Source organism: Megachile rotundata, chromosome 7, assembly GCF_050947335.1.
Source record: "Megachile rotundata isolate GNS110a chromosome 7, iyMegRotu1, whole genome shotgun sequence".
Classification (NCBI taxonomy): domain Eukaryota; kingdom Metazoa; phylum Arthropoda; class Insecta; order Hymenoptera; family Megachilidae; genus Megachile; species Megachile rotundata.
In genome coordinates, this window is record NC_134989.1 from 10,391,689 (window position 1) to 10,419,279 (window position 27,591).

Genomic DNA, 27,591 nt, shown 5'->3' on the forward strand with positions numbered 1-27,591 from the left:
TAACAAAAAACCATAATTTAAGATAAATAAAAAAGGTATGTACGCTCTCCAAACATTCAATATTTCCTACCCGACAATTAAGACAAAACAGCCGTTCGAACGGGCATTGTTATCAGCGCAATTAATTGGATTATAAGGTTGATATACATCCGGATAAAATGGATTTTATCAAGAACGAATGGAACTGTTTGGAATACCTATGAACGTTATCGAGATTTTCATTCGTTCGTTAAATATTATCGCACGGTGAAATTTCAGCGACAGCGTCGAGCCGCCATCGAGAGAAGACGAGTCCGTTCAAATATTTGGCTCCTTCAAGGAACATTCCCGGTGGATTTCGATTCCTGGCATGGATAATAGGACATCAAACATTTCCCTGGTCTCTGCCAACCTCAACTATTTATCGTGGATTCCTAAACGGATAACTTCTCGTATTAGTCACTTCACCGCACTGCAAACTCGTGCGCGGAAACTGCTCCATTGCTCTTGCCAGAATTTCCCCGTTACTATTTCACACCTGTACAGTTCGCTTACCATTCTTCCTGCAGTATCTTCTAGTTACCGTACCTTAATACGTAGAAATATTACCTACGAACGAATAAAACGGTATTAATAGATATTCGATAGCGTCTGCTCGGTTATAATTTCAATCGCGGATCGATACGAGATAAATATTAGATAAATGTGTAAGTTCAGATATAATACTGCTTTTTTTTATGCGGATGGTTTGCTTGATCAAGGAAAAATTTAAACATCCTTATAATTATCTTAATAACATTCTTATGAGGCACATGAAGAATTTTGTAACTACAAAAAAGTGAAAATTAAGGAAACTTGCAGATTCAGAACCTTCCTATAATTTCCCAAATGCCACAAACTTTCATTTATTCAAAAACCAGTACATAAAACGATCTTTCAACAGATAAAATGATCTTTTAACTAGTCATTTACCAAACCTACAAAGTATCCAAATTAATCTTGCACTCCCAACAGTTCCCAAACAAACTCAATTTGAAGATCCTTCTCGGAGTCCTCCTAACGCCCCGTTCGATAATATCTCGTCAGATCACCGAATCGAAGAGTCCAAGACATTTTTCCACAGGTTACGAATAACGAGCAAGCGAATTAAAAATCATCTTAATAACATCCTTATAAGATATCTGAAGAATTCTGTAACTGTACAAAACTGAAACTTAAGGAAACTTGCAGATTCGGAACCTTCCTATAATTTCCCAAATACCACAATCCCTCAGCTACCCAAAAACTAATACATAAAACGATCTTCAACAGATAAAATGATCCTTCAACAAGTCATTTACCAAACCTACAAACTATCAAAATGAATCTTCCATCACCCAACAGTTCCTAAACAAACTCAATTTGAAGATCCTTCTCGGAGTCCTCCTAAGATCCTCCTAACGTCCCGTCCGATAATACCCTCACCGAATCGAAGCGTCCACGACACTTTTCCACGGGTAACGAATAACGAGCAACCGGATTAAAAAACCCGAACGAAAGAGTCTCTGTTTGCGGGTATTAATCTTCCGGTGGCGGTCCAGGCGCACCCTGTCGGCCGTTCCGGCCGAAATCAATTTCAATGCGGCGCGTATGCAAAAAGGAGGGATACGCATAAAACGCGGCAGCGAGTGAATACACCGGTGCACCGATATATATTACCTTCTGCAAGATTTATAAAAGAATGAAAACAGTGCGTGGATCGGGGGAGGACGGGGGTGGAAGGGGACCAGCGTGCGAGGTGGGAACCGATCGCGAACGGGTTATATGGACTGGTTCGCGATTCGGATAGCCGATAAATTCAAAGAGGAAGCTGCACGGGGCCTAAACTGGACCCGTGGGTTAAAACGAAAAACTGCCTCGCATTATGCGCTAGCCTCGAAATGGGTGGTGCACGCCGAATTCGGTGTAGAGGACCTATTAATGCTTACTTATTGCTGCATGGTATTTCTTGCTATTCGAACCAGGTTTCGGTGAAATTGCGGAATAGGGACTTCGGAGATGGCCTTGGGCAACTGGTTCTGGATGGGCTTCTTTGTAGGGGAGTGGCTGGAGAGGAGGAGGTGGGAGGTGGACTATAATTAGTTGAGATATTGAGATTTTGGGATTTTAGGGATTTTGGGATGGATTGGGAGATGGGGATTTTGGGAGTAGATTTGGGGATTTAGAGAGGTGGGGATTTAGGAATTTGGGGATTTGAGAGATGGGAATTTGAGAGATGGGAATTTGAGGAGTTGGGAATTTGGAGAGTTGGGAATTTGAGGAGTTGGGAATTTGAGAAGTTGGAAATTTGAGGAGTTGGGAATTTGGAGAGTTGGGGATTTGAGGAGTTGGGAATTTGAGAAGTTGGGAATTAGAGGAGTTGGGAATTTGAGAAGTTTGGAATTTGAGGAGTTGGGAATTTGAGGAGTTGGGAATTTGGAGAGTTGGGGATTTGAGGAGTTGGGAATTTGAGAAGTTGGGAATTTGAGGAGTTGGGAATTTGAGGAGTTGGGAATTTGAGAAGTTGGGAATTAGAGGAGTTGGGAATTTGAGAAGTTTGGAATTTGAGGAGTTGGGAATTTGGAGAGTTAGGAATTTGAGGAGTTGGGAATTTGAGGAGTTGGGAATTTGAGAAGTTGGGAATTAGAGGAGTTGGGAATTTGAGAAGTTTGGAATTTGAGGAGTTGGGAATTTGAGGAGTTGGGAATTTGGAGAGTTGGGGATTTGAGGAGTTGGGAATTTGAGAAGTTGGGAATTTGAGGAGTTGGGAATTTGAGAAGTTGGAAATTTGAGGAGTTGGGAATTTGGAGAGTTGGGGATTTGAGGAGTTGGGAATTTGAGAAGTTGGGAATTAGAGGAGTTGGGAATTTGAGAAGTTTGGAATTTGAGGAGTTGGGAATTTGAGGAGTTGGGAATTTGGAGAGTTGGGGATTTGAGGAGTTGGGAATTTGAGAAGTTGGGAATTTGAGGAGTTGGGAATTTGGAGAGTTAGGAATTTGAGGAGTTGGGAATTTGAGGAGTTGGGAATTTGAGAAGTTGGGAATTAGAGGAGTTGGGAATTTGAGAAGTTTGGAATTTGAGGAGTTGGGAATTTGGAGAGTTAGGAATTTGAGGAGTTGGGAATTTGAGGAGTTGGGAATTTGAGAAGTTGGGAATTAGAGGAGTTGGGAATTTGAGAAGTTTGGAATTTGAGGAGTTGGGAATTTGAGGAGTTGGGAATTTGGAGAGTTGGGGATTTGAGGAGTTGGGAATTTGAGAAGTTGGGAATTTGAGGAGTTGGGAATTTGGAGAGTTAGGAATTTGAGGAGTTGGGAATTTGAGGAGTTGGGAATTTGAGAAGTTGGGAATTAGAGGAGTTGGGAATTTGAGAAGTTTGGAATTTGAGGAGTTGGGAATTTGGAGAGTTAGGAATTTGAGGAGTTGGGAATTTGAGGAGTTGGGAATTTGAGAAGTTGGGAATTAGAGGAGTTGGGAATTTGAGAAGTTTGGAATTTGAGGAGTTGGGAATTTGAGGAGTTGGGAATTTGGAGAGTTGGGGATTTGAGGAGTTGGGAATTTGAGAAGTTGGGAATTTGAGGAGTTGGGAATTTGGAGAGTTAGGAATTTGAGGAGTTGGGAATTTGAGGAGTTGGGAATTTGAGAAGTTGGGAATTAGAGGAGTTGGGAATTTGAGAAGTTTGGAATTTGAGGAGTTGGGAATTGGAGGAATTGGGAATTTGGAGAGTTAGGAATTTGAAGAGTTGGGAATTTGAGGAGTTGGGAATTTGGAGAGTTGGGGATTTGAGGAGTTGGGAATTTGAGAAGTTGGGAATTTGAGGAGTTGGGAATTTGGAGAGTTAGGAATTTGAGGAGTTGCGAATTTGAGGAGTTGGGAATTTGAGAAGTTGGGAATTTGGAAAGTTAAGAATTTGGGGATTTGAAAATTTGAGGCGTGGGGAATTTGGTAATTTGGAAATTTTGTGAGTTAGGAATTTAGAACTTCCAAATATAAAATACCTACCACTCCACAAACCCACATTTCCAACCCAAAAACATAACCCAAATGAAATACAACCCACCCTAAAAATGAACAAATTTGAAACTCTACTCTACGATTCTAAAACGTGCCTCCTATTTGATGTACCTTTATAAAAGTCTAGAAATACCGAGCGTAAAATTTGTGACTAGCGTAGTAAATTTGCACGTGTGTCTGACGTTTGAAAGAATTATCACCGTTCCCGCGTGCGTTATTTTCAAATTAAATGCATTTTTTATAAACACTTTTCGCAACAACAGTTACCCCACTGAATTCGTGTGTTCGTTTCTCTTGACGCATATTTCGTGCACGCATTGTTTCTGGAGACAGTGCTCGCACCGACGTTGCTGGTGCATTTTTAATGAAGTCCCTTTCCGTTTTCGGCGCCTTTGTGACCAACCGTGGCTGGGGCACGCCTTTGCCCTAACATTTTGCTTTATTTGTCGGCCTCCTGAGACACCTACTGCCATTGAACGTCGACCTTGTTGCCTTCAGCCAGACTATACGAATCGTTTCTCGAAAACGCATATGAAATTACCGAGTATGCTGAGCTCTTCCTTTGTGAAGATTATTATATTTTAAACACCTTCATCGTCAAACGCTTCCTTGTTCGTTTGCGTTCATTTTGATGCTAGTTTCTGTATGTTCGCTGCTTTTACGCTTCTCGCGGTTTGAATTTTCGAATTACTTGTGTTTTAGACATTTAACTGTTTCGTATCTCTGAATTGTTACATCTTTTCATTTATACTGTTTTCAGTTTTCAGATTTCTTAATTTTTAAGTCTTGCATTTTTGGAATTTTGTATTTTTAATTTTATGGATCTTTAATTATACAAATTTTCAAGTTTTAGATTATATTCTGTATTCTTACATTCTATGGCCCGGTATTCTGTACTTTGATATCCTTACGTCCTACTCCTACGTAACGCATATCTCTACGTCCCTATATACCTACATCCACATATCCCTGCGCTGCCATATGTGATATCTACCTCCCATATACCTACGTTTCGATATTCTACATTTCGATATCCTATATCCCAGTATCTCTGCATCCTGATAATTGTACGTCCTGACATTCTATATACCGATAGCACGATGTCCCGATAACTGTACGTTCCGATAACTATACGTCCTGATAATTGTACGTCCCGGTAACTGTACGTCCCGATAACTGTATGTCTCGATAATTGTACGTTCCAATAACTCTACGTCCTCATATCTCTACGTCCCCATATCCCTACATCTCGATATCTCTACGTTCCGATATCCCTACGACCCGATAACTGTACGTCCCGATAATTGTACGTTCCGATAATTCTACATCCCTATATCTCTACGTCCCCATATCTCCACGTCCCCACATCCCTAGGTCCCGATATCCCTACGTCCCAATAACTGTACGTCCTCATACCTCCACGTCCCTATATCTCCACGTCCCCATATCTCCACGCCCCCATATCTCCACGTTCCCATATCTCCACGTTCCCATATCTCCACGTTCCCATATCTCCACGTTCCCATATCTCCACGTCCCCATATCTCCACATTCCCATATCCTTACGTCCCCATATCTTCACGTTCCTATATCTTCACGTCCCCATATCTCCACGTCCCCATATCTCCACGTCCCCATATCTCCACGTCCCCATATCTCCACGTCTCCATATCCCTATGTCCCAATATCTGTACGACCCCATATTTTCACGTCCCCATATCTCCATATCCCCATATCTCCACGTTCCCATATCTCCACGTCCCCATATCTCCACGCTCCCATATCTCCACGTCCCCATATCTCCACGTTCCCATATCTCCACGTCCCCATATCTCCACGTCCCTATATCTCCACGTCTCCATATCTCCACGTTCCCATATCTCCACGTCCCCATATCTCCATGTCCCCATATCTCCATATCCCCATATCTCCACGTCCCTATATCTCCACGTCCCCATATCTCCACGTCCCCATATCTCCACGTCCCTATATCTCCACGTCCCCATATCTCCACGTCTCCATATCTCCACGTCCCTATATCTCCACAGCCCCATATCTCCACGTCCCCATATCTCCACGTCCCTATATCTCCACGTCCCCATATCTCCACGTCCCCATATCCCAATAATCCCCAAAAAATCCTAGAATTCCACCATCCCTCTCTATTTAAATCAGTCCATCCATCTACATTCGCAAATTTCCAACAGTCCAATGTAAAATGAACATTGTTCAGTATCTCGGCATCAGTAGATCGATTCGAGACGCATCAAACTCGAAGCCATCGCCTCCGAAACTCTGATTGCTCAGCGTGCGATGGAAAGGTATTTATCAGACGGTGAAAAGGTTAATCAGGATCACGTCAAATGCAGACTGGCCATGCTTACCGGGTCGGCTGGGCACTCTAATCATGCAAGTTATGAAACCCTGTAAACATCACAGCATAACATTCTTATACCTGACACTGTAATTACAGAAGTCGTTGTGTGCACTTTTACGCGTATTACCGGACTTTCGCGATCGTTCCAGCTCATCGGCTACTAATCCCTTCTTCCTCGCGTACTTTTAATCAAGCCAATCCTTAAAATCCCTCATCAAACGTGATTCGAAACGGTCGGCGAAATTGCGAGTCGGTTTCGTTTATGTTCTCAAATTAACCGGACGATAATCCGCGTAATGAGCGCGGGACTTAATGAACAATCATTATTGAAGACGCTTGACGAATCTGTTTTTTTCGAACGGGGTCTTTGGTCGATCGGAATTAAGCTACCTTTCGATAGTCTTTTATGTGCCTTGAATACAACGTGAAATCCTTTCAGATGTTTGTTAATAAGTCCGTTTGTGGAACTGTACCACTTATGGGTAGAATGGTTGTGCTAATTTTAAACAATCTTACTTTGGACTTTAAGAAGACGGATTTAAATATTTAATACTTAATGTAGTTATCTTGTATTATTCATATTATTTTAGGTGCATATTGTTTTTAAAATAATCAGAAAATAAATATATTTACATATTCATAAACTTACAATACGTCATACTGTATTTGAAAGTCAGCCATATTGTATTTACCGCGAGTCGGCCATATTGTTTGCCATTAATCAGCCATCTTGTCATTACAGTCATATTGTATTTCCAAGTTTGAACTTATATCTACAAGTATTAAAAGATACCTTCTTAAAGTAAAGTCGTTTGATTATAAAAATGAGATAAAGATCGATGAAGATGACTGAATATCCTTAATTCAAACCGGAAATTCGGTAATTCTTTAACTGTACCACGTGCATGGAATGAAAACATCATGGTTCACGGTGGAAACAACAATCGACCGGTCGTTAAGAAGAAAGATGACATCCTTTGGTCGTGTAAACACAAAGGATCAGACTCTATTGATCCTACCTAAGGTTTCTTGCATCCTTGTGATTCAGTATCAATATCAATACGCCTACTCTCGTCGATTCATTCGCCTTTAAAGCCTGACAGTGCCACCACAATTTATCAAACAAGAATAAGTGACATATACGTTATTATAAATCATGTGTCTTGCATGTTCCTTTTATTTATCTTGCATTCTAATATTGATCCATAAATTGTTATGAAATATGTAGATGTTTATTATTTTTTGAATATAGTATTTTATATTATAAATAATAAGTTACATATTTAATAAGAAATAAGATGAATTTATTAAATGGTAATAATTGATTTAACTATCGAAGTGGACACAATTTTATATGGAGCCCCAGAGGCAACCATGTTTACTCACTGATTTATATAAGTTTCATAATGATAATAAGGCTAGTTAAGTAATTAACTGTATTAAGTACATGTCCTTAGTTAAAGCTTGAAATAATAAAATAATAAAGGAAATAAATATTTGTACAAAATATTCAGACGCAGTTTTAAGTTCTAACGAGTTAAGCAATACATATCTTACCATAATTTTCCCCGAGATGAGTATAGAACCCCTAGAGAGGTCTTCAGTGAACTTCCTGCAATAACAGAAGAATCGAGAAGCCCGTTACACCGTGCATTGTCGATCGAACAAGCCACAAATCGATGTTCACGATCTCGTGCCCACACGAATCGGTGTCTAAGCGATCATCGAATAGAAGTTCAGTAGGTACGTGGGTGGATATACACTGCCAACCAAAAGTATATGTATGAACATTTCATTCCAAATTTTTAGTAGATCACATAAAGCAATAAATACTGTAATTCGTCGATTGCGATAGTGAGATCTGAGAATTTTGATAATTTAGAATTTTATAATTATAGAAGTTTCAGATTTTTTAGTACTGTCATAAACTTGTGATTGCATACCTTCAGTGTCCATGAAAGTTGTGTTGACCATTAGTTACCCCACTTGGGTCTTTGTGTGAATCTGCAAAACCTAAATGTCAAGTCATTACAAATCTTAGCACTAGATATCTAGCCGTTAGATATCTAGCCGTTAGATAGCTAGCCGTTAGATAGCTAGCCGTTAGATACCTAGCCGTTCGATATCTAGCCGTTAGATATCTTATCATTAGATATCTAATCCTTAGATATCTGACGATCAACTACTAACCTAACATTTAGATAACCGTTAGATGTCAAACCACTAAATATCTTACCACTACATATCTAGCCGCCCGATATCTAACCTTTACATACCCAGCTGTTAAATACCCACCCGTTATCTACCAAACGATTAAATACCTCAAGGAATCTCGCTCTACATCATTATAGACCAACGATCCCGTACTTTTGACCGGTATTGTAGATAGGTAGACTTAGGAAGGAAGGAAGGACATCAGAGGGATACCGTAACGCTTCGAGCAATCAGTTATGCCGGTCGGGGTCCTAGCGACTAGCAATTTTGCGATTGCTCACCTCGAAACGGCGCATAAATCACCGAGTTGGGCTCCGTTACGCTGCTTCGCCGTTAAAACAACCGAACCGCTCGAAGCAACTCTGTGCTCGCCGTACCTGGAGCTTTCGATTAACATTTTTCTTATATGAACGCCGCTCCTGATTCCTGCTCGCTTCCGTAACGGTTTGCCGAGGTGGAATTAGCTTGTCACTTCTGGAATAACAGAAAACAATTTAATTATCTTGTTAGTTGATATGCTTTTGATCTGTTTGGCAATGGGAATTGATATTCACTATTAATGTGGTTAACGTTGATCAGGATCGACGTTGTCGGGTTCGGTGACAAATGATCGATCACAAAATGGCGGATAGTCTGGGATATCGTTATGTGCCCAGATTTCTAAATCCCTATATCTTGAGATTTAGTGTATTTCTAAATCCTTCTAGCTATATATCGTTTACGCAGCTTAAATAATAAAAATGACTATACATATAAAAATATTTCCCCGAAATATTTAAATACAAAATGGCTGATATTTTGTCGAAATAAATGTCTGTGAATTAGCTGTTTTTCAGCTTGTTCTCCATTAACGAATATTCCATTTCCATTCATTCACATCCCATATTGTGGACTTCCTGATTTTTATCACATCGTGCGGGATTTTATAATTTGTTTGCTCTTTTCATGCTACACATAAAAATATTATTAAGCTCGATGATGCACGTCGAATTCATTGAATTCTCGATACGAATGCATTCACGTCCATTTTATTAAAAATGTTGATTCATTGTTTACGTAATCCTGTTTGTTAAATATTATACTTTAACTTGATGCACTTTCGTGTCGTCAAATAACGTTACACCTTTCATGCTACGAAATTCCCGTTAAATCGTTGTCCATTTAACGCGTGTATTTGTTTTATTACAGTTTCATAAATAAAATATTTGCAGAGTTTTATATTAAAACGTGACTCTATAATTCTCATAAAATTTGATCGGATTTAAATGAAATATTCGTTCCATAAATGCGAAATCCTGCGAGAAATGTTTGTACAAAGATTAATACAAATCGAGGACGAAGCATTGAAAAAATGAAATCTCGTTAAAAATTCATGAACAAAATATAATCCGGAGGTTATTTTAATAAAATATAAAAATCTGCGTATATTGTCTTAACAATTCTTATGATTTTTATTTTACTTTATATTCATAAGTTTTAAGATTCGGTTTTCACGGCTTTGTAGAATATTTTGCCTTCTGACTTCAATGAAGATCCTCGCCTTTTGTCCGCTATTATTCTTAGACAACGTATTCCTTTATTAAAATCCTTCCTCAAAGACATTCGACGAATAGAAATCGTTCATTGTCCCTATACAATGATCTTTTCAGCTCTCGTCTCAACAATGCATGCATGTCATCAACATCAACACGCGTGACTCACTGTGAAACACACTGTGAGTCACCGCGCATGCACTCGTATCAATGAATCGAACTTCGTTTATGAATATCATTCAGCCGTCTTATTATTTCAACAAACACCTACCGCTTTCTGCGTAACGATTTTTTCGAATCGAAGAACAAAATGGTAGCGCAAGGACTCTTGATGGAAGAGCATTATCTCATAACTTTTATTCCTTGGATGAAAACATGTAAATATAAATTTTACTGGATATTAATTAAATATTTTGCGAATTTTTGTTGTTTAATATCTTAATTTATGCATTTTGAAATACTTGTAGGTCAGTTGCAGATTTTACCTCTTGCAAGTTTTATGAAAAATACTAATAAATGATAAATTATTTTAATACGAGTTAAATATTTTAATACATTTTTGGAATTTCATTTGTGAAATTTTTCAGATTTTTTAGATTTTCGAGACTTTTGTAACTTGAGACATTTTTGAAGTTTTCGAATTTTTTGAATATTTGAAACAACCTTTAAATTTAAAAATTGCACAACCAGGAGCTTCAAATTAAAATTTGAGCAAATAGTGAATGTTTCTGAAAAAACTCTGTTAAAAATGTACAATAAACCATGATAAATTAATAAAAAGTAAAAAAAGGGAGAATAACGAAGGGACAGAAAAGATGTATGTATAAAAAGCTGTTAAAAATGACCATTTAACCGTGATAAATGAATAAAAAGCGAAAATAATAACGAAAGAATGGAAAATATGTGTATTTAAAATTGCGGTGTAAAACAAAATATTGAGAATGAGAAATGATATAATAGCATGAAATATTTATTTAGGTGATTATGCGGGAGACTGCAGGTGGTATTTCTGGTGAAATTTATGGTTCCCGGGTTGTGTATATCACTTAATAGAATAAGGGTGTATGAACACGTGGCGCCGTGCCATTTCTCTACCTAAATTGTTATTAGTCTTTATGCGGAAAACCAATAAGGAACACGTGCTTGAACCAGATGGTAAACTTGTAACATCCTTAAAGGGTTTCTCTACGATAACGCTTATATAAAAAATACATGCATTATGTAAATATTTATATGTAAAAAGTTGTGTTATTTGGATTAAAAGTGTAATTTTATAGGTTAGGTTAAATTTATCTCTTCATTTTCTCATTCAATTATAATTTTGCATTTGTTCATTTAATTATAATTCTGTATTCGTTCATTCCATTGTAATCGTTTATTTGATCAGAATTTTGTATTTTAATAATAGTTCTTCGTAGTTCTTTTAATAATAGTTGTTCGTTTAATAATAATTCTTCAGTAAAATTACAAATTTTTCAGCTTTGAATATTTAAGACTTCCAAGCTTCAAAGTTCCAAAATTTGCAATTTCTAAATGCTCGAATTTGTAAGTTCTATAACTCTTATATTCTTAAAATTTACATAATTTAAAATTCTCCAATTTCTATAACGTAAAATTTTCTAATATCTATTATTAAAAATTCTATAATTTCTTTACTTGAAAATTCTCTAATTTCTATGATCTAAAATTCTTTAATTTCTATCATTTAAAATTCTAAAATTTCTATTATTAAAAATTCTATAATTTCTTTAGTTGAAAATTCTAAAATTTCTATTATTAAAAATTCTATAATTTCTATAATTTAAAATTCTAAAATTTCAATTATTAAAAATTCTATAATTTCTTTAGTTGAAAATTCTAAAATTTCTATTATTAAAAATTCTATAATTTCTTTAGTTGAAAATTCTCCAATTTCCATAATTTAAAATTCTCTAATTTCCATAATTTAAAATTCTCTAATTTCCATAATTTAAAATTTCAACCCTCGAAGTCTAAAAATATATCAACTTCAGACACATATGTGTGTACATATGAGTCTACAGTACACGCCATTTCACCCCACATCTCGCGAGCTCCGCAGTAATTTCGAACGAAATCACAAGACAAACAACGTTCTCAATGAAAGAGACAATACTCTTTCGCTAATCATCCCTCATATGCCCGGGGCGTATTGTTCCGAGCGGAACGCTATTTGAAGCGGATTCCTCGCGCAGACTGTTCGCGTCGGGAAACAACTTGTTGCGCGAGACTACAATGAGCGAGCAAAATACAGCGATAGAGGGAGCTGGGTTCGGGGCATAAAACAACGAGACATAGACGGGAAGTTGAACGACATTAAATTTCCATAACGCTGTAAAAGGCCATCTGTTTTGCGTCTAAGATGTTCGAACGTAAGTGCAGCAATATTACGCGGGAAAACTACGTAGGGGTATACTACGTGTCTTTCTTTTCATGATTTTATAGGGAGGGAAACAATGTTACTTTCTATACCGATGAAATAATGATTAAAATTAGTTTTTGGTTGCAAGGAATACGGGTAAGTTAGTTTAAGGGTGGTTAATAGGGCACCCATGTTAAAATGAGATTATGATGTACTGATGTGATTTAGGATGCTTCTGTGAGTATAGATTTTGATTCATATGGGAGAATAATAAATTTTAAATAATTCTTGTATACTTTGATTCTTGGGATGGGTTAGGGAGTTGGGAATTTCGGAAGTTGACGATTTGGAAATTTAAGAATTTGGGGATTTGAAAATTTTGGAGAATTTGGGGATTTGGAGGATTTGGGAATTTGGGGATTTGAGAATTTGGGGATTTGAGAATTTGGGGATTTGAGAATTTGGAGATTTGAGAATTTTGGAGGATTTGGGAATTTGGGGATTTGAGAATTGGGGGATTTGAGAATTTGGGGATTTGAGAATTTGGAAATTTGAGAATTGGGGAATTTGAGAATTTGGAAATTTGAGAATTTTTGAGGATTTGGGGATTTGGAAATTTGAGAATTGGGGGATTTGAGAATATGGAGGTTTGAGAATTCGGAGGTTTGAGAATTTAGAAGGGTTGAGAATTTGGATACTTGAAAATTTGGGGTCGTTGAGAATTTGGGGGTTTGCAAATTTCAGAATTTGAGAATTTGGAAATTTAGGGATTTGGAAATTTGCAAATTTGGGAATTTGAGGATTTGGAAATTTAGAGACTGTGAGTCATTTGGAGATTTGGAAATTCAAAACTCTAGATGTCAAACTCACAAATAATAAATCCTTAATAATTCCTGTATTCTTAGATTTTTAAGTATAGAAATCACTGATATAGTATCTATTATCACATATAAGTCTATGATATAAATTCTCTAGTTTACTTTGTTCTACACTTTTCAGCAGCAGACATAAGTTTCTTACTATCACACTTTACTATATCAACTTATTCACGTACAGAAGAAAGCTACCAAATTTAGTACTGGAAGCAAAGTTACAACAAAAGGTCTATCACAACCTCTATCCACCCTAACGTACCTTAACGTACCACTGCTGACACTCGTCTGCCTCTAAACACATGTCCCACCTCCCAAGAAAACAACTGAGAACGATCGATGAATATCATTTGTGAACGTACACACACATATAAATTATAAAAAATATAAAACTTTAATATTAGTAGGAAAAATTTCTTCTCTCACCGTTTCCTGCACCCCCTAATCTTTTTAATAACCCATCACACGCAGACGGGTTATACCTATCGATCGATTTCACCCTACCTAAAGATGAATAACTAATCTCCAAACAGTGCAGACTGTCAATCATTTTGCCGCGACCAAACAATTTTTCTTAAAAATTGCTCGAAGAGGTAAAATATTTGAGAAATGAGGTGAAATGGAGGGTGCACCGGTGACTCTGAAATCAGTAGTATTTCACTGCGCGCGATGGCAGCATCGAAGTGCCAATATAATTGGAGTATGTTTTTTCCGTTGCTGATAGGACTTTGGCCGTACAGAAGCAAGAAATTTCGACTTTGGCATAATGGTATCGTTAGTTCCATTATTTGGATATCTCTAATTTTCCAGGTATAAATTCTTTAGGGTTGCTTTCAAGAATTAATTCATGAAAGTTCTGTAGCAAAGACTATTTGAAGATAATATTATCAACAGTTTTTAGCTTTTCCCACTATCGGGGGGAATCTGTTTCGCCTACTAAGGTTAATATCGGTTATAGCAATGACAATGGTCGCATTTGTCAGATATCACGTAACTTGGTACTACATCGATTATGTAAGTTGCTTATGAAAATTGAATTGATGTTTAGGAAACATACATGTGGATCTTACTGTAAAATACAGGTAAAAGGATTTCTAGATCAAATCAGCCTTCACTGGAACACGAATAATGATAACATACTTCGAATCATGCAGCATCATGCTGCTTACAGGGAGCGTTTCGTGATAATTTTTGCTGGTGAGAATCTTGAAAATTGTGATAGTGAAGTAATACATACACTACCGTCCATAAGTATCCGGACACAAGCGAAATATGCATTCGCGTTGCATGAAAGTTATTCAAGTATCTGCAACAGTAACTAAAATCGATTTTTTTTCTGCGAAGGTTAGAATACTGGAACGTTTTTCGATTGATAATTCTCGTTTGGAACTCATATCTCGATGGAAAAGAAGCTACAGACGAACTAAACCGAAACTGTCGAGTGCGTAGCGTTACCTCCATTCTTATCTCCATTAAAGGAACCTAAACATCTACCAACAGTTTACAAACACTTGAAACATATCGAAAAACCCTCTGAATACGTTCTGCACCTTAGAAATGAAACACAGTAGAAATTAAAATTTTTTTTAGAATCGAAAGCGTTTCATTAGATTCACAAATTTGGACTTTGTACTTCTAGACATGAATTTTACTTTCACACTTTCATTGTATAATTTGTACTTAAAAATTAATTCTATTACGTTACGACACCTCACAAAAGATAATAATAATTATTACAAATGATATGATAACCCTAAATACCTTTCATACAAAGCTCAACTATGTTTTGTGTAACGAAACCAAGTGTCCGGATACTTATGGACGGTAGTGTAATTCGATATTGAAGTAATTCATACATAGTACGTTTTACAGGGTTTTGTTATCCTTCAGTGTGCATGATAATGATATACCATGTCTCTCCTATTGTTATGGACAAAATTTCACCAATTAATGAGTCCCGCCCAGTAAGGTTTCCGATAGAATATAAAAGTTTCCTGGGCGATGAGGAGCGTCCATATCTCACCACCTTCATGTTATACTTGGCAGTAATAGTCGACGTCACTGTATTTATTGGGGCAGAATCGCTAATAATTTTGATTGTCTCGCATATCGCTGGTTTATTTGAAATTGCTAGGTAAGGTCAACTTTTAAATAATTTATATATATTCATAAAATGAAAGATCTTCAAAGATATTACAGAACATTTCAAATGTGACGTGATTACCTAAAGTAGATGAGGTTCGTAATCTTCATAGGATCAGTTTTTCGTACCATTCGCAAGATTATTCATTTTTCTATATATATTTTCACCAGCTATTTTAGTACTATAATAGAAAGATTTTATGCACTGTATATCTGTAACTAATTTAAGTAAATTATTCTCATGTCCTCATTATCCTCTACTATCTATTTTGATAATGCTATAATCCATCCTTCTTAGTTACCATTTCCAAAAAGCTATTCTTGAGGAGTCCTCTGCGTTGTGTCCTCCACGCGATTGCATAAACTATAAAAACATCAGTTACATCATTAGTGGTGTCGCTATACATCGAATGGCACTTCAGTGAGTACACATTCTTTCATGTATATGAGTATTTTTGTATATTTACTAACCAATTCCGACATATGATATGATACCCCTGATCTAAACCAAGCCTTTTCTATTGTATATTTACCACGATATGTTACTTAACCGATTGCGTATGTCTTTGAAGATTTGTACATGACTTTAACGACCACTGCAAAATATCGTTCGTTCCCGCCATTTTATTTGGCGTAATTGCTTTGAGCAGTCATTTGTTTTGCGTGAGTAATTTTCGTTGTCTACCTTCATATCACTTGGTATGGATATCATTTTATTTTTTAAGTACGTGCATAGTAAGAATTCAAAAAATTGTTTTATTTGTTAAAGCTATCTGAAACTGTGCGTGACTTATCAGATGTCAGGGAGACAATTTTATCCGTGTTGCTACTCACTTCTACACTGGGGTACATGTTTTGGATGAACATCGCATTTCAATACATGATCGACAGCGCGGACAGCATATCTCTATTAACGTAAATTTGTTGAAATAATATGCATAAAATTCTTCCATATAATTTTTGTATTCTTTCCGATGTTAACATTGTTCTACTCGCACAGAATATACTATTTAATTCCAATATTTGTTAGGTTCTCTCGTCTATTATCTATTTATCTAGCCGTAGATTCTTTAAATATCCGTCCCGATACTTACTTTAGTATATCAATAAACTGTTATTTGGATTTTCTCACAACTTGCACTTCTTAAATCGTACTGCTTTCGTCCAACTTAGCAATGCATCGTTGTCTATAATTACAGGTACAATACCAACTGGTACGAAACGTCTACAGCAACACAGAAAATGTTACAGCTGATCATATTATATAGCAACAAAGATTTGTCATTCAAGTTTCTAAGCATTTATGTTCCTTCAGCGAATGGTTTTGCAGTGGTATGTTTAATACTCCGTTTAGGATTCAATATAATATTCTATATTGAATCCTTACTTTTCAGCTTTTAAAGACATCTGTATCCTACTTTATGGTGCTGCTGTCATTGGAGTAAATCTTCTAATTTTTCGATAAATTAAGAATCTGGTAGGAGCGACTAATTGTGTAAAGTTCATAGAAAAAATAAATCTCTAAAATGAATTCATTGTTCTGTTACTTTGTGGTGTGCTATCACAACTCACTTGCAAACCTTAACATTCTGACGATGTGCATTGTGCACGATGTGTATAACTTTTAAGAGTCAACTAACAAATCTTTTTTACTAAGCTGATTACCTCGTTTGCTTTTATTTCGTAATTGAATCTCATCATCTCCTGCATTGTCAATACTATTGTAATATAATATAAAGTTATATCACCTTCACCAGTCACCTCAGCATTTCGCTTCAAACACTTGTCTGCTAACACGACTTCTTCTTTCGGTGGACGTAAACTGACTGAAAGAAATCGAAGAGTATCCCTCCTCGTAAGCTCGTATTGCGTGACAACATAAAAGATTAACTTTCCTCAGAAAATTTTTGTCTCTTAGTTTTTCTTTACCCTATCATTTTTTTAATGACACTATAGCACCACCATGCTGCGCCTACCGGCCACGTTATTCGCACCCTACCAGCGTATGAATAAATAATTTCTCACACGTGCGACCTGTCGATCATTGTGTTGCATCGAAAGAATTTTTGCGATATTTTTCTTAAAAATTATTCGGAGAGGTAATATCTACGAAGGGTGAAGTGAAATGGAGGGTGCACTGGTGACTCTGAGATCAGTAGTGTTTCAGTCGCAGCGCTCGATGGCAGCATTCAAGGACCATTATAACTGGGGTATATTTTTTCCGTCGCTGGTAGGTCTTTGGCCATACGCAAGGAAAAAATTTCGTCTGTGTCATAATAGCATCGTCAGTCTCTTTATTTCGGTATCTATAATTGCTCAGGTATGCTAGTTACTTTCAAGAATTAAGTCACACATGAAAGTTCTGTAGCAAAGACTAATACTATTTGAAATTGCTAACATTATCAACAGGTTTTAGCTCTTCTCACTGTAGACAAGAATCTATTTCGTGTGGTAAGGATAATTTCCATAATATCAATGGCTACGGTCGCATTTATCAGATATCATGTAACTTGGTACTATATCGATTATGTAAGTTGTGTGTGAAAATTGAATTAATGTTTACCAAACGTTCATATGAACCTTACTGTAAAATACAGGTAAAAGAATTACTAGATCAAATCAAGCTTCATTGGAACTCGAATAATGATGACATTCTTCGAATCATGCAACACCATGCCTCTTTCGGAGATCGTTTCGTAATAATTTTTGCGGGTGAGGAAAATTTTCAAAAGTTTGATATTCCAAAAGTAATTCAGCAAATACATTTTACAGCCTTTTGTTATCCAACATACTGTATGATGATGCTATACCACGTTTCCCCTATTATCATGGATCAAATTTTACCATTTAATGAGTCTCGCCCAGTAAAGTTTCCAGTAGATATGGAATTTTTGATTGACGAAGAACAATATACAGTTCTCCGCACTTTTCTGTTACACTTCTCGTTGATTGTCGACGTCAATGTATTTGTTGGGGCTGAATCGCTAGTAATTATGGTCGCCTCGCATATCGCTGCTTTATTTACAATTTCTAGGTAAAACCTAGTAAATAAACCTAGTAGTTAAACTAGTTTTTAAGTAACTGTGTATTATTCGTAAGATGCTCGCAACCTATTCTGATAACACTGTGGTCTCAGTTACTATTTCCAAAAAGCAGTCCTTGCGGAATCTACGTTGTGTCTCACCCGCGATTGTACTAGCAACAAAAGTATCAGTTACATCGTTAGTGGCGTTACTATACATCGAATGGTACTTCAGTGAGTATTCTTTTTACAAGTACTATTTTTACATATTTGATGCGCGGAATCTCGATGTTTAAACCAGGGTTCCGTAGCCTTTTCTTTGCGATAATTCTTTATAGAATAGTTTTCCTCATTGATGCCCTCACATTTTCTTTTATAGTAGATATTAATAATTTTTCGTGAATAACGTAAAAATTAAGCAAGAAATAAAATACTTGCATGGTAATCATTATTGAGTCTTTATAACTTCAGTTCCGTCTTGCAGCGTTCCTGCAACTCTTTAGATTGCACTTGTATATTTGAAAGGAATATTATTGCTATTATTACATATAAATTAAATTTAGTGCACTTTCTTTCTGATATTTACTGCATGATTTTGGACGTACATATCTCATATGAACAACTGTACTGATAAATTGTATCTGCAATGTATGGGATTTTAGTTCCCTCCATCTGTTAACGAATGTCTAGATATCAACACCCAATCGATTTAATTTCTAACCTGCTCTAAACTTTCGCTCTCAAAGAAGACCATGCCTACACCATAGGCCCCATAATCTACCATAGACCATGTCTACCCCTTCAGGAGCCCTGGTCTAAACTGAACGTTTTCTGTATTTATCGCAACTTTACTTAACCGAATGCGTATGTCTTTGAAGGTTAGTATGTGACTTGAACAACCACTGCAAAATATCGTACGTTCCCTCCATCGTATTGGGCGTAATTGCTTTGACTAGTCATTTTTTTTGCGTGAGTAATCCAAATTACTTGACATATCATTTCATTTTTGCGTAATAAGTATTCAAAAAATTATTTTGTTTATTAAAGCTGTCTGAAACGATTTTTCGAGCATCGGATATCAGAGAGACAATTTTATCCGTTTTACTGCTAATTTCTACACTGGGATACATGTTCTGGGTGAACCTTGCATTTCAATACATGATCGACAGTGCTCGCAGCATATCCTTAACAACGTAAATGTATTGGAATATTATTTGCACGAAATCGTTGGCAATTTTTAATGTAGGTTGTCAAGTACCAAAGTGTTAATTACGAACGACTTCTCGTTTGCATTAACTCCGGCTGGTAACTCTTCAATCTGTCCTGAGATTTTAGTTACAATGTTAATAGGCCATTAAAAGGAATATCTTTCAATTGACAGTTTTTAAGTCGTACTAGTTTTCGTTTAACTTAGCAATATATCATTGTTTATAATTACAGATACAGTACCAACTGGTACGAAACATCTGTAGCAACTCAGAAATTGTTACAGCTGATCATATTGAATAGCAACAACGATTTGGCATTCAACTTTCTAAGCCTCTATACTCCGTCAATCAATGGTTTTGCAGTGGTATGTTTAATGCTCTGTTTAATACTCTATATTGAATCCTCACTTTTCAGCTTTTGAAAACATCCGTATCCTATTTTACTGTGCTACTGTCCTTGAAATGATGATTGTTAAACTAAAAGTCTGGAAGGAACGAGTTGCACAACGTTCATGGAATGAATTCGTTGTTTTTTTATTTTGTGGTGTGTTATCGTACCGAACTGATGGTGTTTGTTGTTTGGCTATTAAGAATCAAATAAAAAATCTTATTGACTAAGATGATTGCTTACCTCGTTTACTTCCATTTTATAAATGCAATTCACCTTCTGCATTGTCAGTATTGTAGTAATACGATATAAAGTTAGATCACCTTTCCCATTCCAACAATTCACTTCAGACACTTGCTTACATTTTAAGAGGACTGCTTCCTTCGGCGGACGTAAACTGACTGAAAGAAATCGAAGAGTATCCCTCCTCGTAAGCTCGCATTGCGTGACAATATAAAAGATTAACTTTGCTCAGAAAATTTTTGCCTCTTAGTTTTTCTTTACCCTATCATTTTTTTAATGACACTATAGCACCACCATGCTGCGTCTACCGGCCACGTTATTCGCACCCTACCAGCGTATGAATAAATAATTTCTCACACGTGCGACCTGTCGATCATTGTGTTGCATCGAAAGAATTTTTGCGATATTTTTCTTGAAAATTATTCGGAGAGGTAATATCTACGAAGGGTGAAGTGAAATGGAGGGTGCACTGGTGACTCGAAGATCAGTAGTGTTTCAGTCACTGCACTCGATGGCAGCAATCAATGACCATTATAACTGGTGTACATTTTTTCCGTCGCTTATAGGTCTTTGGCCCTATACAAGGAACAAATTTCGACTGTGTTATAATAGCATCATCAGTTTCGTTATTTGGATATCAATAATTGCTCAGGTATAAATATTCCAGTTGCTTTCAAGAAGTAATTTACACATGGTTATATGAAAGTTCTGTATATGCAAAGACTAATACTACTTGAAATAATATTATCAACAGTTTTTAGCTTTTTCCACTATAGACAAGAATCTATTTCGTGTGGTAAGGATAATATCAGTTATTGCAATGGCAATGGTCTCATTTATAAGATATCACGTAACTTGGTACTATATTGATTATGTAAGTTGCGTATGAAAATTGAATTGATGTATACTGAACATTCATGTGAATCTCACTGTAAAATCCAGGTGAAAGGATTTCTAGATCGAATCAGGCTTCATTGGAACTCGAATAATGACGACATACTTCGAATCATGCAGATGCACGCTTCTTACGGAGATCGTCTCATATTAACATTTGCGGGTAAGGAAAATCGTGAAAATTTCAAATTTCTCAAAGCGATTAAGTGAGCAGCTTTAATACAGCCCTAAGTGTTGCAGCCTTTTGTTATCCATCAGTGTGTATGATGACACTATACCATGTATCACCTATTATTATGGACAAAATTTTACCATGTAATGAGTCTCGCCCAGTAAAGTTTCCAATAGATTTCGAATTCTTAATTGACCAAGAACAACATGCAATTCTCCGTAATTTGCTGTCGTACTCGGTAGTGATAATCGACGTAACTATTTTTGTGGGTGCGGAATCACTAATGATTATGATCGCCTCTCATATCGCCGGATTATTTGAAGTTGCTAGGTGAGACCGACAAATAATTTATTTATATTATTCATAAAAATGTGCGTTCTATCTTGATCAAATGAAACGATGTTCTCTACTATATATTTTGATAATGTTGTGATCTATTGTTATTTAGTTATTATTACCAAAAAGCCGTTCTTGCGGAATCATATTTGTCGCACCTTCCACGCGATAGTAAAAGTAATAAGAGTATTAATAACATCGTTAGTGGTGTTACCACACATCAAATGGCGCTTCAGTGAGTATACTTTCTTTTATGTATATGAGTTTTATTTTTGTACATTTACTAATCAATTCCAGCGTACGATAATTTTAATGCTTAAACCAGGGTTCTTAGCCTTTATTTGCATTAATCTTTTAAATCGTGATTTTCCTTATGGACTCACACTTACTATGTGGTGTAGTCTCGTATCAACAATTGTGTAATAAATTATATTTGCAAACTATGAGGTTTTAGGTATCTGAATCTACTGTCGATGAATGCTCAGATATCGACATTCAATTGCCTATTTATTTACTGCCCGTACTAACCCTATTTTAAAATCTGATTAACTTCGAGGACCATGCATAGGCAAACCGCATCAGTACCCCTGGTCTAAGCCTTTTGTATACATATTTACCACAATAAGTTACTTACCCTATTGCGTATGTCTTTAAAGATTTGTACATGACTTTAACGACCACTGCAACATATCGTTCGTTCCCGCCATTATATTTGGCGTAATTACTTTGAGCAGTCATTTGTTTTGCGTGAGTAATTTTCGTTGTCCACCTTCATACCACTTGGCATGGATATCATTTTATTTTTTAAGTACGTGCATAGTAAGAATTCAAAAAATTGTTTTATTTGTTAAAGCTATCTGAAACTGTGCGTGACTTATCAGATGTCAGGGAGACAATTTTATCCGTGTTGCTACTCACTTCTACACTGGGGTACATGTTTTGGATGAACATTGCAATGCAATACATGATCGACAGCGCGGGCAGCATCTCTCTAATAACGTAAATTTGTTGAAATAATATGCACCAAACTCCTCCATATAATTTTTGTATTCTTTCCGATGTTAATATTGTTCTACTCGCACAGAATATACTATTTAATTCCAATATTTGTTAGGTTCTCTCGTCTATTATCTATTTATCTAGCCGTAGATTCTTTAAATATCCGTCCTGATACTTACTTTAGTATATCAATAAACTGTTATTTGGATTTTCTCACAACTGGCACTTCTTAAATCGTACTGCTTTCGTGCAACTTAGCATCGTTGTCTATAATTACAGGTACAATACCAACTGGTACGAAACGTCTATAGCAACACAGAAAATGTTACAGCTGATCATATTAAATAGCAACAAAGATTTGTCATTCAAGTTTCTAAGCGTCTATGTTCCTTCAGTGGATGGTTTTGCAGTGGTATGTTTAATACTCCGTTTAGGATTCAATATAGAATATTATATTTAGGATTCAATATAATATTCTATTTTGAATCCTTACTTTTCAGCTTTTAAAGACATCTGTATCCTACTTTACGGTGCTGTTGTCATTGGAGTAAATCTTCTAATTTTTCGATAAATTAAGAATCTGGTAGGAGCGATTAATTGTGCGAAGTTCATAGAAAAAATGAATCTCTAAAATGAATTCATTGTTCTGTTACTTTGTGGTGTGCTATCACAACTCACTTGCAAACCTTAACATTCTGACGATGTGCATTGTGCACGATGTGTATAACTTTTAAGAGTCAACTAACAAATCTTTTTTACTAAGCTGATTACCTCGTTTGCTTTTATTTCGTAATTGAATCTCATCATCTCCTGCATTGTCAATACTATTGTAATATAATATAAAGTTATATCACCTTCATCAGTCACCTCAGCATTTCGCTCCAAACACTTGTCTGCTAGCACGACTTCTTCTTTCGGTGGACGCAAACTAACTGAAAGAAATCGAAGAGTATCCATCCTCGTAAGCTCGCATTGCATGCTAATATAAAAAATTAACTTCGCTCAGAAAATTTTCACCTTCTATCTTTTCTTTACCCTTTTTTTAATGGCGCTATTACACCACCACGCTGTCTACGTTATTCGCATCTTACCTACGTTTGAATAAGTAATTCCTCCGTTGTGCGAGCTGTCAATCATTGTGTTCCATCGAACAAATTTTTACGATATTTTTCTTGAAAATTTTTCAAAGAGGTAATATTTACGAAGGAAGAGGTGAAATGGAGGGTGCATTGGTGACTCGCAGGTCAGTTTTATTTAGATCATGCACGCGATAACAGCAATGAATAGATACTATGGGTGGAGTATATTATTTCTATCCCTGGTAGGACTTTGGCCCTATCGCAGCAAGAAGTATAGACTATTAATTAATATTGCAATCACGCTCTTTGCTTGGACCTCTGTGATCACTCAGGTATGAATTATTATATCTACCAATTATTCAAAATGCTAACCAGAAATTATTGGAAATACTAAGTTAACTAAGCAAATCTTTTCAGTTTTTAAGTTTTACCGTTTTCGAGATGAATACCTTTCGGGTTGTGAAAATAACATCCTACCTCTTGGCGTCCATAGCATTAATTATAAGATATCATCTAACCTGCTACTACATCGATGATGTAAGTTACGTTTACGTCTTCATGTCACATCTTCTGAACATCATTGTCAAATTCAGATGAAAGATCTTCTAGAACAAATTAAGCTCGATTGGTACACTAGCAACGATAATATGCTCCAAATTATACAAAAAGACGCCTCTATCGGAAAACGTCTGGGAATAAATTTTTGGGGTAAGACAAATTTTAAAATACTTATCATTTCTAATCAACGAGTAAATCAATGAATTATTTGTTACAGTATACTGTATATCTTCAGTACTTTTTGTGTTTCTATACCATATTGCATGGTATATAATTTCGTCGATTAATGGGACTCACAGAGTAAAGCTACCGATAGATTTGTATTTTGGGTTTGACACACAACAACATCCTATTCTGAGTAATTCTCTGATATTTTCGATTTATGCAGTGTTCGCTGCTATATCTGCTGGGATACATTCTTTCGAGTTGTTGGCTCTATCACATAGTGCTGCGCTATTTCATATCGCAAGGTTTGAACCAAATAAATATTAATATTATTAACACTTTAACGACCGCTCACACAACACGTGTGTGATGCTACCGCCGAAGGTTGTTGTCCAGTGCCACACTTTCTGTGTGATAATTTATGAAAGTAAACAAGTGTGGATATTGCTATTGGCTTCGTATTTCATTGCCACGTCTTTGATTTTAGGTAATTATTGCCTATTTTTAATTTTACATTTTACACTACAGTAGTGTACCATGTAAATTATGGAGCAAATGTCGGCGCTCTACGAAACATTAAATTTGTTGTTAAATTGTTGTCGTTTTTTTTTATGTTAACTTTTTCGTGAATTTAATAAAGTTCTTTTAAATTAATTCTTCAAAAATACTGCCGGCCCCTGGTTTGACTGCGTAGACGTGCGGTCGTTAAAGTGTTATTATGAATGGTCAGATTAAAATCGATCGAAATGGTGTTTGAAATCGTTTGAAGACTAATATTGCTCGTATTAATATTGCCTAATATACATGTTAATATTGCTTAATGTACCGAATACAATATGCAGTATAATTTACTATAAATGTACGTTGTCAACTATCTGTATAATTATTTTGATCGAATTATCTGCCACCGTTTTCAGTTATCATTTTCAAAAAGCTGTCCTCGAGGAATCAACCGCATACCACTTACAAGAATGTACAAATAGAGAGAGTTTTAAAGAGATAATCAATGGTGTGTTCGCACATCGAAAAGCAATTCAGTGGGTATTTATAAGTGTCCAAGTTCACGAACCTGTAAATTTTAAACTTGTTCCCTGTATTTATTGAAATATTTTTCTGAACATTTCTTGAAGATTTCTTCGTCGAATATACAACCATGGCAAGCTCCCCTACTCCGCGGATCTTATATTCGGTATAATTGCACTAAGCTGTAGTTTATTTTGTGTGAGTAGTGTTATATTGTTCTGAGTTACTATTTTCTTAAGCAAGGGATTAAAAAATTGTTTTTCTTCAAGCTGTCTCAAACTGTGCTCCAGTTTTCAGACATCGGAGAGACATTGTTGTCTCTGATATTCATTCTTTCTATAACTGAGTGCATGTTTATCATCAACCTCGCAGTTCAGTACACGATTGACAGTGCTAGCAGCATCTCTACGACAACGTAAATGTTTTTGAATGTGCACATTTGACAGCTAAGAACCCATAATATGGTGACCACTTTACTCTTGAAATATTAACGTAATTCAACAGGTTTTTATTTATCTACTGGTGAATTATCTGTTATCAGCAAACTATTGTATTTCGTTTAAATATTTGAGATACCGCATTGTTTTACTCTCATCACAGACAATTGTTCAGGGAAATCTTAGAAATCACTAACGAATTGCCTAGCACACTTCGTTGCATACTTTTAAGTGGTTAGAGCGATACATCGCGATTTATATTCACAGATACAACACTAACTGGTACGAAACAACCGTGGCAACACAGAAATTATTGCAGATGGTTATAATGAAAAGCAACAGACATATTGATATGAGCATTTTAGCCGCGTACAATCCATCTATCGAGGGTTTTATTACGGTATGTTGGTATTAATTGTAATCCACCAAAAACAATGTTTTATACTGACTCGTTTTTCAGCTTTCGAAAGCAGCGATATCTTACTTCACTGTGTTATTGTCTTTAAAGTGACTCTTTTGTATGGTCGAATGAAAATCGGTAAATTGCGAATAATCGTGCAAAGTGCTGAAGTCGGTCATCTGAATCTCTTATTTTATTACTTTGGGTTATAATTTTGTTAAAATTGATGATTGGGTCTTTGATATGGTGAAAAGGTGATGCATGAAATTATGTCAGGTACTCACGCTAATTACCATAACAACAATTTTAATATATCTTACAAAAAATGTCTGTTGTTGTCAATATCTCCTGTTAACGTGTTAATATCGCACTCCCGAATCTCAAATTTTTTACACTGTCTGTCAACACTAGAGCTCCACATTTTTGACACCATAAGTGTTGCACACCCTTAAACACCATTCTACATTAAAATACAGATACTTGCACCAAAGAATAATATTCAGAAAGCAGTGGATTGCAATGAAAAAGCAGCAGCAGTACGTTCTTTCCCTTTGAAGAACCGACGCCAACTGAGACTGAAAGGCTAGCAACCATCGCACAAACACTGTATCCTAGCAGTACGTGGTTGCTACGGTGCTATAAGTTAAGGATAGAGGGGTGGATACGTAGAAAAGTATGGAGAGAAAATATTTTTCCGAGTGTTGAAATCTGTGCTTTCGATTCTCTATAGGAGTGTTTCTAAATAAAATTAATTGTGACATATGTATAAATACATATGAAACGTAATATGTATAAATATGTATGTTATAGGAAGTAATATATACAAATGTAATATGTCACAAAAAGTGATGTATATAAATACTATATGTGACAGAAAGTTAATATGTATAAATACCATATGTGACAAAAAGTAATATGTATAACTACCATATGTGACAAAAAGTCATATGTATAAATACCATATGTGACAAAAAAGTAATATGTGTAAATACCATATGTGACAAAAAGTAACATGTATAAATACCATATGTGAAAAAAAGTCATACCATACGTGGCAAAAAGGTAATATGTGTAAATACCATATGTGACAAAAACTAACATATATAAATACCATATGTGGCAAAAACTAATATATATAAAT

General features: G+C 35.9%; 4 protein-coding genes and 1 long non-coding RNA gene across 6 annotated transcripts in view; 4 read left to right on the forward strand and 1 right to left on the reverse strand.

Moving 5' to 3' along the window:
- alpha-Man-Ia (alpha-Mannosidase class I a) overlaps nucleotides 1-27,591 on the forward strand; it is a 627,691-nt gene that overhangs the window by 560,608 nt on the left and 39,492 nt on the right. The window lies entirely within an intron of this gene.
- On the reverse strand, nucleotides 4-17,391 carry LOC143264862 (uncharacterized). The gene is made up of 5 exons (XR_013038828.1): nucleotides 17,275-17,391; nucleotides 8,882-9,074; nucleotides 8,330-8,399; nucleotides 7,944-8,148; nucleotides 4-588 (listed from the first exon to the last, which is right to left on the reverse strand). It is a non-coding gene; the product is annotated as an uncharacterized LOC143264862 (long non-coding RNA).
- On the forward strand, nucleotides 13,445-17,057 carry LOC143264860 (uncharacterized). The gene is made up of 6 exons (XM_076533838.1): nucleotides 13,445-14,581; nucleotides 15,257-15,518; nucleotides 15,825-15,947; nucleotides 16,099-16,189; nucleotides 16,296-16,441; nucleotides 16,726-17,057. Exons 1-6 carry the CDS (start codon nucleotides 14,410-14,412, stop codon nucleotides 16,925-16,927), a joined length of 996 nt encoding a protein of 331 aa, XP_076389953.1. The 5' UTR covers nucleotides 13,445-14,409; the 3' UTR covers nucleotides 16,928-17,057.
- Nucleotides 18,568-20,511, forward strand: LOC143264861 (uncharacterized). Its single transcript, XM_076533840.1, has 4 exons — nucleotides 18,568-18,782; nucleotides 19,427-19,517; nucleotides 19,596-19,741; nucleotides 19,989-20,511. Exons 1-4 carry the CDS (start codon nucleotides 18,772-18,774, stop codon nucleotides 20,176-20,178), a joined length of 438 nt encoding a protein of 145 aa, XP_076389955.1. The 5' UTR covers nucleotides 18,568-18,771; the 3' UTR covers nucleotides 20,179-20,511.
- Nucleotides 24,050-27,118, forward strand: LOC143264769 (uncharacterized). Its single transcript, XM_076533380.1, has 9 exons — nucleotides 24,050-24,199; nucleotides 24,285-24,404; nucleotides 24,461-24,575; nucleotides 24,643-24,895; nucleotides 25,508-25,627; nucleotides 25,721-25,811; nucleotides 25,883-26,028; nucleotides 26,318-26,450; nucleotides 26,511-27,118. The coding sequence occupies exons 1-9, from the start codon at nucleotides 24,050-24,052 to the stop codon at nucleotides 26,559-26,561; spliced, it is 1,179 nt and encodes a 392-aa protein (XP_076389495.1). The 3' UTR covers nucleotides 26,562-27,118.

What these genes read in the sequence shown, in the direction of transcription:
- LOC143264860 (XM_076533838.1), top strand. Translation starts at nt 14,410, where the DNA reads ATGAAAATTGAATTGATGTTTAGGAAACATACATGTGGATCTTACTGT. An exon ending in TTTCGTGATAATTTTTGCTG is followed by an intron (nt 14,582 to 15,256) that starts GTGAGAATCTTG and finishes TACGTTTTACAG; the next exon opens with GGTTTTGTTATCCTTCAGTG. An exon ending in ATACATCGAATGGCACTTCA is followed by an intron (nt 15,948 to 16,098) that starts GTGAGTACACAT and finishes ATGTCTTTGAAG; the next exon opens with ATTTGTACATGACTTTAACG.
- LOC143264769 (XM_076533380.1), top strand. Translation starts at nt 24,050, where the DNA reads ATGCACGCGATAACAGCAATGAATAGATACTATGGGTGGAGTATATTA. An exon ending in TCTGGGAATAAATTTTTGGG is followed by an intron (nt 24,576 to 24,642) that starts GTAAGACAAATT and finishes TATTTGTTACAG; the next exon opens with TATACTGTATATCTTCAGTA. An exon ending in GCACATCGAAAAGCAATTCA is followed by an intron (nt 25,628 to 25,720) that starts GTGGGTATTTAT and finishes CATTTCTTGAAG; the next exon opens with ATTTCTTCGTCGAATATACA.
- LOC143264861 (XM_076533840.1), top strand. An exon ending in TGACTAGTCATTTTTTTTGC is followed by an intron (nt 19,518 to 19,595) that starts GTGAGTAATCCA and finishes TGTTTATTAAAG; the next exon opens with CTGTCTGAAACGATTTTTCG. An exon ending in CGCAGCATATCCTTAACAAC is followed by an intron (nt 19,742 to 19,988) that starts GTAAATGTATTG and finishes TTATAATTACAG; the next exon opens with ATACAGTACCAACTGGTACG.